At 34.6% G+C, this 12,529-nt stretch overlaps 1 protein-coding gene across 20 annotated transcripts in view; it reads left to right on the top strand.

Moving 5' to 3' along the window:
* The window catches only part of MKLN1 (muskelin 1), a 414,912-nt gene that overhangs the window by 331,282 nt on the left and 71,101 nt on the right, over window positions 1-12,529 (top strand). For 11 of the 20 annotated variants that reach the window (XM_078343745.1, XM_078343736.1, XM_078343741.1 and 8 more), the window contains one exon: window positions 3,178-3,243. In XM_078343745.1, coding sequence (XP_078199871.1) covers window positions 3,178-3,243 — 66 coding nt within the window. Of the gene's footprint in view, window positions 1-3,156; window positions 3,244-12,529 lie in introns of all 20 variants that reach the window. The other 9 variants (XM_009003056.5, XM_078343733.1, XM_078343734.1 and 6 more) reach the window with 1 other exon arrangement.

Here is a 12,529-nt window from a genome sequence, read left to right as displayed (position 1 = left end):
GATGTGGTGGCGCATGCCTGTAATCCCAGCTACTTGGGAGGCTGAGGTGGGAGAATTGCTTGAACCTGTGACGCGGAGGTTGCAGTGAGCCAAGATTGCACCACTGTACTCCCTGGGAGACAGATCGAGACTCCATCTGAAACACACACACACACACACACACACACACACACACACACACACACACAGCCTGACATGTTGGCAGGCACTTGTGGTCCCAGCTGCTTACTATACTGAGGTGAAAGGGTAGCTTGAGCCTGGGAGGTTGAGGCTGCAGTGAGCTGTGTTTATACCACTGCACTTCAACCTGGGCAACAGAGTGATACTTTGTCTCAAAAAAAAAAACAAAACAAAACAAAAACAGCAACCACAACAAAATAAATAAAAAGCAAATGTTTAAAACCAGACATACATTCCTTAACTAGGTGGCAAAATTCATTTATTATATTAAAATTATCTTTTTAAACCTTTTTGTTTTACTGCCATAATAGAAGGTTGGGCAGTTTTTATAGAGTATCATTATAAACTGCTTTGATAGAGATACCGTGTAAAATTATAGGCTGTGTTGTAATGCCATACGCGTGTTCCTGAAAACCTTAAGTTCTGCAAAATTGTTTGCTAAACCTAGCGGGGAATCTGAGATAAATAGAAAGACTAAAGACCATTCCAAATCTGTGAAACTTTATAATCAGGTACTAATAGAAACTAGTGTAATAGGCTGGGCTCAGTGGTTCACACCTGTAATCCCGGCACTTTGGGAGGCCGAGGTGGGCGGATCATGAGGTCAAGAGATTGAGACATGGTGAAACCCTGTCTCTACTAAGAAATACAAAAATTAGCTGGCCGTGCTGGCATGTGCCTCTAGTCCCAGCTACTCGGGAGGCTGAGGCAGGAGAATTGCTTGAACCTAGGAGGCAGAGATTGTACTGAACCGAGGTTGCGCCACTGTACTCTAGTCAATAAAAAACCAGTCAAAAAAAAACCTAGTGTAATAATTGTAATAAAAATAAGTATCAGTGCATTTATATGTTTAAAGGTATTTTATATTGAACATCATAGTGTGTTTAGATACTTATGCCGTGGGCTCATGCCTCCATCTTTGAAATGTAGATCCTGGAGGGCATTCGCTTCTAATAAAGACTGTTTTCATCAAAACTTGAAATCTGATCCAGAGTATAGTCTTCTTCATGAATCCATTATTTTCATATATGGGAGAAGTTTTTGTCACTTCTTCCATCTGTACTCACTGCTTTGCCAGATAGTTAACATAGTGGAAAGTGTAGCAATTTCTTAATGCAACTATTTACATTAAAGGAAGGCAGTTCTATGGATACTGAGCTTTTTTCATTGTGGTCTTCATATATTGCTAAGGATTTCTCTTTAGTTGTGAGAAAGCTTTCTCCTGATAGTGTTACACATTAATATGCAGGGGAAAATGGCTTAAGAACCTCCATAATTGATGTCACATGAACATCATTCTCCTATTTAATCAGTCATGTATGAGATAATTTTCTTCAGAGGCACACATATTATAGCAAACAGACTGTAATTGTGTATTTGCAAACTAATGGATTCAATACGTAAAATGCAAACATACTGAAAATGAATTCATTTTAGTGCTTGCTTTTTTCCCTCAGACCTCTAAGGGATGAATATGCTTTTTAAAATCTATTCTTAAAAATGGCAATACTGACTGATGGGGGAAGGAAAGAAGAAAAAGACAAAGCTTCAATGATAATAAATTGCACAATCTAAGGGCTTAACTATTAGGAGACAGGATTTTCAGGGAACTTCTGAATGATTAGCCATTGACTACAGTAGTAATGGAATGCTTCAGTTTTGTATCTTATTTTCTGTATATAAGAACTGACATTTCAGTCATTTTATAGCACCTTTGTGAAATTAGTATAAAATAAGATATTTTCAATTTTACATTTGGAGAAAGCCAATACACGGAAACTTATTAGCCAGAGTAATGTATTTCACTTAATAGAAGAGTTATGAAGAAAACCTTAAGCTTACTGGTTCATATCAAGTAAGATATTCAAATCTTATAATCTTTTGAACTACTGAAATGAAGTTATAACCTTTTTTGGGGGGCAGGGGGTCAGAGTCTGGCTCTCGCTGCCCGGGCTGAAGTGTAGTGGCGCAACCTCAACTTATTGCAACCTCCACCTCCCGTGTCCAAGCTATTCTCCTGCCTCAGCCTTCTGAATAGCTGGTATTACAGGCTCCCACCACCACACCCAGCTAATTTCTTTGTATTTTTAGTAGAGATGCTGTTTCACTGCGTTGGGCAGGCTGGTCTCAAACTCCTGACCTCAGGTGATCCACTTACTTGGTCTCCCACAGTGCTGGGATTACAGGTGTGAGGTACCGCACCCAGCCATAATGTTATTTGTGTAAGATTTGGTGTAAAGTAAGATTAACTACAAGTTGAACAGTAGGGTTCTCCTTTGGAAATTTAAAAAGTTTTTTTTATTATATTTAAACCTACCTAGTAACCTGTCTTTCATTAAGAATCAGAGTAAAGTAAATCTTAGATTTCCTCAGTCAGTACTTAAATAAAATAGTTGGTAAATTAGGTGGGAACTTATTGCTGAAATACTGGCACAAAATTAATACATTATACATTATACAAAGTTATATAAAATAATTATACAAAGTACAAAATTGTACAAAAATTACACAAAATAATTGTATACATTATCCAAAATTAATATTAATATAAAACTTGATAACATCTTTGTTTTCAGGAACTAGTTTTATGATCTTTAAAACTGCTCCTTATACTAATGAACTATATGTCTAGAATATATACAGGAGATCTAATTTTGTAATCATTTTTCACCTTCACTTTGGCACTCAAGTAGAGATTTTTGTTTTTGTGTAATATTCTATGTCTTTGCTGATTTGTGGCATTGATCATAAATTGAAAATAAATAACTTCCAAGTTCATTAATATCCTGAAAGCATTTGGAAAAAAGAACAAGATTATTATTATAAACACAGATTTGAGTAATACTGTTACTTCTATGAATTCTTTTATTCTTAATATTTTGAAAGAATAAGTGTGGGTTATTTTTACTACTGATTATAGATTTATGAATAACTTTACTCTGAGTATGCTGTTGTTCTTTATTATTCCTTTAAAAGAAACCGTTATTTCTACTAAAGGTGATGGAGAAGATAACCGACCAGGAATGAGAGGAGGCCATCAGATGGTTATTGATGTTCAAACAGGTGAGTAGCACTTGAAACAGAAAGCAAAATCTTCATTGGCTATGGCATCATCTAAACCAGGCAGTGGCAGGTAAGAAAAGGGGAACTATTACACAACTGAAATTAGATTGCCTAAAAAAAGCATAACATGCAGCCTTTTATGTGTGTCTGTATACACACATGTGTCTGTGTGTGTGTGTGTGTGTGTGTGTGTGTGTGTGTGTTTAGTTTATATGTGTTGTAGTTTCATGGAAAACTGGTATATTTCCAGATTTTTGTTGCACTTATATTGTAATAGAGAATATGGAGTTACTGGAATAAAAGAGAACTGAGATATATTTTTAGCTCCTAAAATTAGACAGCTAAGTGTTGATAGGTCCGTTAATTGCTAAAAATTGTTCATAAGCCTGTAAATAAGCCTGTTTTAGTTGTTATTGTTGGGTTTTTACTGCCTTTTAAGTTTTGTTCTGAAGCTTGGTAGCAAACATTTTTCTTAAGTTTCTACAGCCTAGGAAAATTTAAATACTATAATATTTAGAGGTTAATCCCAACATTATAATAGGTCTCAGATTAGCAGCTTAAAAAGCAAATAATACCAAGAATCTAGTATAGTTACATTTTATTATTGGATTTTAGAAAACTTTACTGCATAGAATTCTACTCTTTCCTAGAGTAATGAATGCTCAATTCTACTGTGTGTTATGCTGACTTATAGTGCTTGAGGAATAAAAATAATTGCTCTGAAAACTCATATTTTAAAATAATTAAGAATAAAAATGGTTACAACGTAGTTACTAAATCTTCTTGACATGAATTTATTTTCATAATTTTTGTAAGAGAAATTATAATTTTTCATTTAAAATTAAAAGCTAAATTTCTATGATAACCTCTGAACTGATTTGAGAGTGTTGTTAGGGTCTCTTTGGAAAAGGTTCATTTTAAGATATAGGAATTTGCTTTGTTAATCTTGGTCCCTCTCTCCAAATTTCCCTACAGAATTAGGTTTGAATTAGCTATAGAGTTTTAGGCATCTTGTTTCTGCCTGAGAGTATAATAAATATTCATATGCTTATTTGCTAAAGAGCCAGATTTATATACAAATTTCTTTATCCAAAAAATTAATTTATGAATATAGACATGGGAGTTTATGTTTAGATTATCTACAGTTTTTCTCATTTCTTAAACATAGAGTAGAATTTGTAATGCTTTTCTTTTTCTCTGTCAGTACTACAAGGAAAATATTATTAAATGCACCCCCATGCCTTTTTTTAAAATAGAGACAGGGTTTTGTCATGTTGCTCAGGTTGGTCTTGAACTCCTAGGCTCAGGCAGTCTGCCTGCTGTGGCCTCCCAAAGTGCCTGTATTACAGGTATGAGCTACCACACCCGTCCCATCTTTTCAAAGAAATTTGCTTATAGTATTCTATAATAACATATTAAATCTATGTTGATTTGAAAAGAGCCTTTACCTTTTAAAGCAAAATGTACTTTTCTTAAATACAGAAATAAGATGGTTTACTTTAACATTTAAAGCTTACCTTATCTGTGCAGGGCAGAAGGAATTTTCATGGTGCTTACTGCGTTAATTATTATGTTAGACGAACCATATGTGTAAAACCATAGGTAAAGTAGATATGTAAGAAAGACAAAAAATTTTCCTCTCTTTATAATCCATGAAATTTGAAAACAGTTATTCAAATAATAGGCAAATGTCATGACAGAACTTAGTGTGAGCAAGTCATTGAGAATTAAAATCTAACTTTTCAGGTCAGAGATCCTTGAAATACTTACAATAACGTTATAAAGGCCTAGATATTTTTCTATAATACTTTTGTTTTATGCATTAGGGGTAGGATTTCAGCAAACTCTTGATGGTCAGGTTCTTACCCCTGCTGCTGTTAAAAAAAATATTTCAGCTAGGTGCAGTGATGTCTTATGCCTATAATTGCAGCACTTTGGAAAGCCAAAGCAGGAGGATCACTTGATCCCAAAACTTCAAGATGAGCCTGGGCAACATAGTGAAACCCCATCTCTACAAGAAATAAAAAAGTTAGCTGGGTGTGGTGGTGTACGCTTGTAGTCCTAGCTACTCAAGAGGCTGAGTCAGAAGGATTGCTTGAGCCCAGGAGTTGGAGGCTAGAGTGAGCCATCATCACACCACTGCACACCAGTCTGGGCAACAAAGTAAGACCCTGTCTCAAAAAAAAAAAAAAAAAAAACACCTCAGAGGGGAGAGATGTTCTTTGAGTAACTACTAGATTTACTTGAGAAATTATAAGAAAGCATACTGACGATGACTACTACAGTCACAGAATTTTACTCCAGATGGTACCTTTAAAGGAGTAATCTCGTTTTGATAGCTTCTAAAGATTTATTATAGGTTAGCAAAGGGGTACAAAGAAAACTCAACCTATATCCACATTTCAGTATTGACACTGGTTTGTAGAAAGTTACAGAAGTACTTTGGAAATACACTTTTAAGTAATATTTCTACCATAGAAAATCTCAAGAATCATCCTGTTAGTAGAGGATTTTTTCAGTTAGAGCCATTTTGCTCCCATTTGGAGTGTTTTCTTCTAATTGTTATGAATGCTTGGTGAAACTTTATTTGGGCCCATGGTTGATGACAGAACTAGATTTTTTCAGCTTTTAAAAGGAATCATGGGTGGTCATTTAATATACAGTTGTCCATTACTCAAGTTGTTATGCTTTTCAGTATGTTACCATTGCCACGTATAGTGTGAAAACAGTACTATCTGTATGTGAACATTGAAGTCGAAAGGATTTCACCAGATACAGGTGATCCTTGTTTTGAGTAATAGAGATGGCATGTAAAACATTTGGAGATGGAATTCCTCTTCTGTTTTTTTTTTGTGCGTGCTTTTTACATTAAAAAAATATGTTTCAAAGAAGAGCTATCTGAAACCTTTTGTCCATATTTTGATATCTTGGCATAGAAATTGGGATAGAAGTGATGATTCCTTTTGAATTTATCATTCACTGTAGAGGGGAAGACTAGAAAGACACATACCAAAATACTGACATTTATGTCTGGTGGTGCAATTCTACCAGTGATTTAAATTTTTCTTATTTAAAATATATCATTAAAAATTTCTACTTAATATTTATTATAAGTTTGAGAAAATTTTACTCAATATCATTCTTTTTAGGAAGAGAACTGTATTTATTTGTGAAGGTGCTTTGGAGTACAAATTAAAATACAGAGACCTGATTTTAGAAGGAACTATTTTTGTAACACTAAGAAAAATTGTCTTAGGACCAGAGAAAGGAAGCAAGAAATAGAAAGAGATAAATCGGAGTGTTCAATCTTTTGGCTTCCCTGGGCCATATTGGAAGAAGAATTGTCTTGGGCCACACATAAAATACATTAACAATAGCTGATGAGCTTTAAAAAAAATTCACAAAAAAAGTCTCATAATGTTTTAGGAAAGTTTACAAATTTGTGTTGGGCCACATTGAAAGCCATCTTGGGCTGCATGTGACCCATGGACCGCAGGTTGGACAAGCTTGAGATAAGTGGTAGTAGAGCCAGCAGGATGGCAGAATGCCACATTTCATGACATGACTCTCTTTACTCACCAAATTCTTAGAAGTTTTCTCTAGTAAAAATGATTTGGGAGTCGATTTTTATTTATTTATTTATTTTTGGTAGAAGCTGGTGAGACAATTAGGTTTGGATTCCAGTGTCTGGAAACAGAGAAATGTGAGGAAAGATGCCCTGAGACTCAATAGGCAGAGCTATGAACTTCCACAAGACTCTGAAATTAAGGTTCAGGTTAAATTTAAACAGGTCTCTGGTTGTGAGTGTGGGTAATCCAGGAATCTGATCAAGAGAAAACAAAAGAAACCAGAAAACATTATTCAAAAATCCAACTTTCCCACCTTGACATTCCCAATCTTTTGTTACAGCTAGATGTTAGTGTCAATTTTTTGTTCTGTTCTCTATCCTTTGGATATTTCATGTTTGTTTACATGAAGCTTCATGAATAGGTTTTTATTACACAATGATAGTCTTGAAATGGTGTGTAAAATTTTTACCTTGTATAGTTTTCTGGGAAGATTCATTTTACACACACACTCTCTCTCTCTCTCTCTCTCTCTCTCTCTCTCTCTCTCTGTAAGACGGAGGTCTTACTCTGTTGCCCAGGCTGGAGTGCAGTGGTATGATCTTGGCTAACTGCAACCTCTGCCTCCAGGGTTCGAGCGATTCTCCTGCCCTAGTCTCCCAAGCAGCTGGGATTACAGGCACCCACTCAGCCAATTTTTGTATTTTTAGTAGGACAGGGTTTTGCCATGTTGGCCAGGCTGGTCTCAAACTCCTGACCTTGGGTGATCATTCTGCCTGGGCATCTCAAAGTGCTGGGGTTACAGGCATGAGCCACCACTCCTGGCCTCATTACAGATATTCTTAAAGGGCTAAATCCCTATCTTAATTTTTGACATTTTATGGTAAGTACTGCTGAACCACATATACAAATAAAGTGGCTGTCTTCATACAGGCAATACTCATTATTGAAATGATATTATTACAAAGTAAATCATTGCCACCTTTCTACTACTCAGTTTTTTCCCGAATTTTTGTTGCTAGATAAGAGGTATGTGAGAAAGAGAGTAGGAAGAGGTGAAGTCAGAGAAATAGTTGTGGGGACAAATTGTGTTGAGGTTTTTACAGCTTTGTTTAGGACTTTAACCTATGTGCAGAGTGAAGTGTGAAGCCATGGTTGGGTTTAAGAGGTGCTATTAACTTACCTTGCATTTTAACAAAACAAATTGAGTGAAGGGCAGCAAGTCCTTTAAGGAACCTATTGCTCCCTGTGAAGTGATTATAGCATTGGCTTATACTAGAATGGTAGTAGTAATGTTGAAAATTGGTCGCATTTTGGATGTATTCTAAAAGGTATATAAAGCTGACAGGATTTTTTGATGAATTGGGTGAGGAGTGTGAGGAAAAAAAAGTTAAGGGTGACTTAAAGTTTTGACCTGAGCAGCTAGAAAAATGATGTAATCATTCTCTAAGATGGATAAAACAAGGATCCAATATGGTGGGTTGTTGGCAACTTGATTTTACACAAGTTAAGTCTGAGATGCCAATTAGACATCCACATAGGTATGTCAAGTGAGCAGTTGGATATATTAGTTTGAGGTTCTGGAGATCTAAGCAGAGTAATAATTCCCTCCACATTTACATAATACTGTTCAAACTATTATTTCTGTAATAATTTACACATTGTTTTAGGGTTGTTCACATAGGTGTTGTGTATACCATTGCTGTCAGTCCAGCTTCCCTGCCACCCTGGACTTATTGAGTGGGAAAGGACAAGGATCTTGGCTTATTTATTTTTATGACTATAGAGACTAGTATGGAGTAGACGTGCACTAAATATTTGTTGGATTGAATCAAGTTTTAAAATTCATTTTCCTTTGAGTAGAAAGAAATATATTTACCTAGAAAGTGTATTCAGATATTGCTATAAACCTTGATAAGTAGATCAGGTCATGATGTCATTTCTTATACTAATATTTTCTGTGGTGGATCTATTTTATTTGTTATATTTGAACATATTTAACTTTTCGGATTCTGCTTGTTCACTTGTGCTATTTAGACTGTGCTTCCTAAAGCTGTAATTATCATTACTTTGGGATCTAGGTAGAAAAACTAAATATAGAGCCTTTCATTTGTTAAAGTAAAATTTGCTGCTTTAGAAAAACTAAATATAGAGCATTTCATTTGTTAAAGTAAAATATGTTGCTTTTTGAACTCGGTTTGGGCACAAGTGGAGAATCTGGTATATCCTTTGGGTTTTCTCTCTCAAATTCCCTCTGTGTTTCTATTACAACTATTGGTAGCATGATTTACTGAGGTCTTTCATATACTTTAAGTATTTATTAATCATTTAGCTATCATAGCCCTGTAACTGATCAGCAGTTATCTTAATTATGAGGTTGATCTTAATCACTTTCAAAGAGATTGTATTTATCATAAATCTTTGAAAGAACCTTTCTAGTCAGATCTTAATGATGTGGCAGCCAAATATAATAGTTATGTGTTAAGTTTGTGGAACGGGAAGATGGGTATCTGACATCCCTAAGATTGAATCATGGCTCTGCCCCTGACTTTTTGTTTGATTTTGAATGAATTGTATTGATTAAAATGGTGATGATAAACTAAGTAATTATGAGAGTTAAATGAAATAATGTATTTTATATATGCATATATTATTTATATAACTTGCATTTGATATGCCTTATATTAATATGCAGCATACAATGGTTATGCTGAGAGAATTTTATATAAGTAAGAGGAACTTTCTTTTCTGTTTTTTTTTTTTGTATGATTTGACAAAATTTCACTATGGAAGTGTTTTAAAGTAATTTAAAACTTTTTGAAAAAGTTTAAAACAATTTGAAAAGCAGTGTTGAGGGGAAAATGTAACTCATAATTCCACATTCTAAAAAACAAATGTTATTTTGGTATATTCGTTAAATCTTTTTAGTTGGTGCCTTAGAAAGGAAGGGAAACCATAAATGTATTTATAATATTTTTGAGACAATGCTAAAATGTGTATAAGAATTTTGTTGATGAAGATCAGATAGGTTTAATAGTAAAGAATAACTATCTGTAAGTAGAGTTTGAACAACCAGGAACTTCCATCTTAACAAAATTGGTACATAAGTAGTAAAATACAGTTTAAAGAAGCCCGGTTACTACTTTTAGAATGTATTTTGAAGTTTTCTAGCACAACGGTTCTTTATCTGTTGAAGTTAGTGCAACATTTTGTCTGCAAATTTTTTCTAGGAGGAGAATTTATGGCTTCAGATAATCAAAGAGACTCTTAGCAACTCAGAAAATTAAGAATGCTGGCTAGAGATGGTAGCTCATACCTGTAACGCCAGAGTTTGGGGATGCTCAAGTGGGAGGATCACTTGAGACTGAGAGTTCAAGATCAGTCTGGGCAACATAGCAAGACTTCTGTCTCTACAAAATTTGTATTTCTTAATTAGCCAGGCATGATGACACATGCCTGTAGTCCCAGCTATGTGGGAGGTTGAGACTTGAAGAGGGTGGATTGAGCGCAGGAGTCTGAGACTGCAGTAAGCTATGATTCTGCCACTGCACTCCAGTCCAGGTGACAGAGCAAGAATCTGTCTCTTGAATTTTTTTTTTAAAGTTAAGAACACCTTAATTAGAGTAAAACTTCATAAAGTTAATTTCAGCTTATTTAACATGGCTTATAATTTAAAGCAATTGTTGCTTCCTGGTGTTTCATATACCTTGTTTTCTTAGATATTAGAAACTTACTAGTATGTAAATTTTATTTTCCTTTTTTAGTCTGTCAGGTTTTTTCCCCCCCATATTGCTGTCTTCTCTAAGGATACAGTAACCATTTTAAAAGGTGTATGATGGCACAAATTTTACTATTTAATTTTCAAAGCTTTCTTCCATCCTAAGTGAATCTTGTCATTCATGCCATGGTAGAGAAGGAATGTTGTATTTTGTCCTACTGAATTTGTATATCAGTTTCATTAATTGTAATCCCTCTACCTGGCACCTCTCCACTGAAGATTCTTCAACTGTTAGTTGAGTTTCGACTGGGAAAAAATCAGTGAATAGGAAGAGAGAAGAGGCATGTCTGTTTTATTTCTGTGTGGAAATCTGCTCAGTTAGAAATATATTAATAAATGTTCATTGTGTTAGGCCATTCCTTGTTATGTAACATTGTCATTACATTTTGAGAGCCTGCAGTTTAAGCCTTTTTCTTCTTTCTCAATCAGAATAGGTATGAAGACTCAGGCAAAGCTCTAATATTTGGTATCTACAAAAAAAGTTGATGTAGAGTTGCTTGTCACTTAAAAGAGCCCTTCTATAAAAATTTGAACCTTTAAATATTCTGTAGCTATTATGTGGAAGTGCTTTTATTTTTTTTTACATGTGGTACCACATAGTTTTCCTTGATATTCCTTAAAGAAACTTTTGAAGGGAGTGCCTAAACATGGGTTTTGGTTGCTATTACAAATGTATTCATATGACCGACCGTACTTCTCAATGTAATGTGCATCTTTTTTTTTTTTACACAGTTAACAGAAAGGAATTCTGAAATGCAGGCTTAATAAGAATATAAAATATATTGTCATAGGTATAACATTCAGCTTTTTAGCAAGGAAAGTAACTATGTTGAATTCACCCAAAGTGTTGTAATCATAGCTTTATGTAAGAATACAGTTCTATTTAAAAAGGGAAGCAATGAATCCAGTTGATAACCTGCTGGGTCATGATACTTCAAGGGAATGGCTTAAAAAGGGAAGGGCCAAGAGCATATAAAATGTCTTTCCCTTAACCATTTATTCCTCTCTCAAAAATTGTCATGTCAATTTAAGTCTTACTAAACTTCACTTTTAGAAGGATTCAAACTCTTCATCTAAATATTCTTATCGAATTTCATTTCTATCTTAAATTTGTATTCCTTAAAATGTTTTTTTTTTTTTTTTTAAATTTTGTTTTTCTCTCAGTGTCTAAACTAAGAATTAAGGTAACTTCTTTCACCAGCCTGTTAACCTTTCTCCTACTTCTTCTTTTTGATAAATGAATTTTGTCTAAGTTTTGGGCCACAGCTGTGTCAGTCCATAATATATGCATCCTATACAGTGTCAAAGTGGAAAAACTAATTTAATTACAAAAGTAGTGTGCCATCTTGTGGTGGATTATGCAATCAGCACAGTCTGATTTATCCCTAAGAAATCAAAGTAGAAGACAAATATGGCACTTGGACACTAAAAATAAAAAGCCTGTTCCATTGTGCAAAAAGACACTGAGATATCTTTATATAACTTAAATTTCTACCTCATTTTTAGTGTGTAAGATGCATAGATTGGTACTACTGGTAGTGTAGGTAGCTCTTGGGTTTGTTTTATACTGATACCATATTGATACATATACTGTACCAAAGAATATGGTTGAATTTTAGTTTTTGTGGCCCAGGTAATGAAAGATAGATTGATTGATGATTCATTGACTCAGTGTTTTAGAATGACATTTGTTTGACATTTCGAGCCTAGGCTATTACTGGCCACTTTACCTCCAATCTCTGTCATTCCCAACTCCTTTTCAGTCAGTCCTGTATGCTGCAAGTTCAGATGTTACCTGAAGCAGATATTACTCTGCTTAGATCTTCTGTGGCTTCTCCACTGTCTGTGTGGAGTCAAGTTCAAAGTCTTTATCCTGTTACTTAATCCCATTCATGATCTAGACACTACCTGTCTTTTAACCTCTTGTTCACCTCCTACCTAT

The sequence above is a fragment of the Callithrix jacchus genome, chromosome 11 (assembly GCF_049354715.1).
Source record: "Callithrix jacchus isolate 240 chromosome 11, calJac240_pri, whole genome shotgun sequence".
NCBI lineage: Eukaryota > Metazoa > Chordata > Mammalia > Primates > Cebidae > Callithrix > Callithrix jacchus.
Note: the sequence above shows the minus strand (reverse complement) of the source record. Positions and strands in the feature narration are given on the sequence as shown.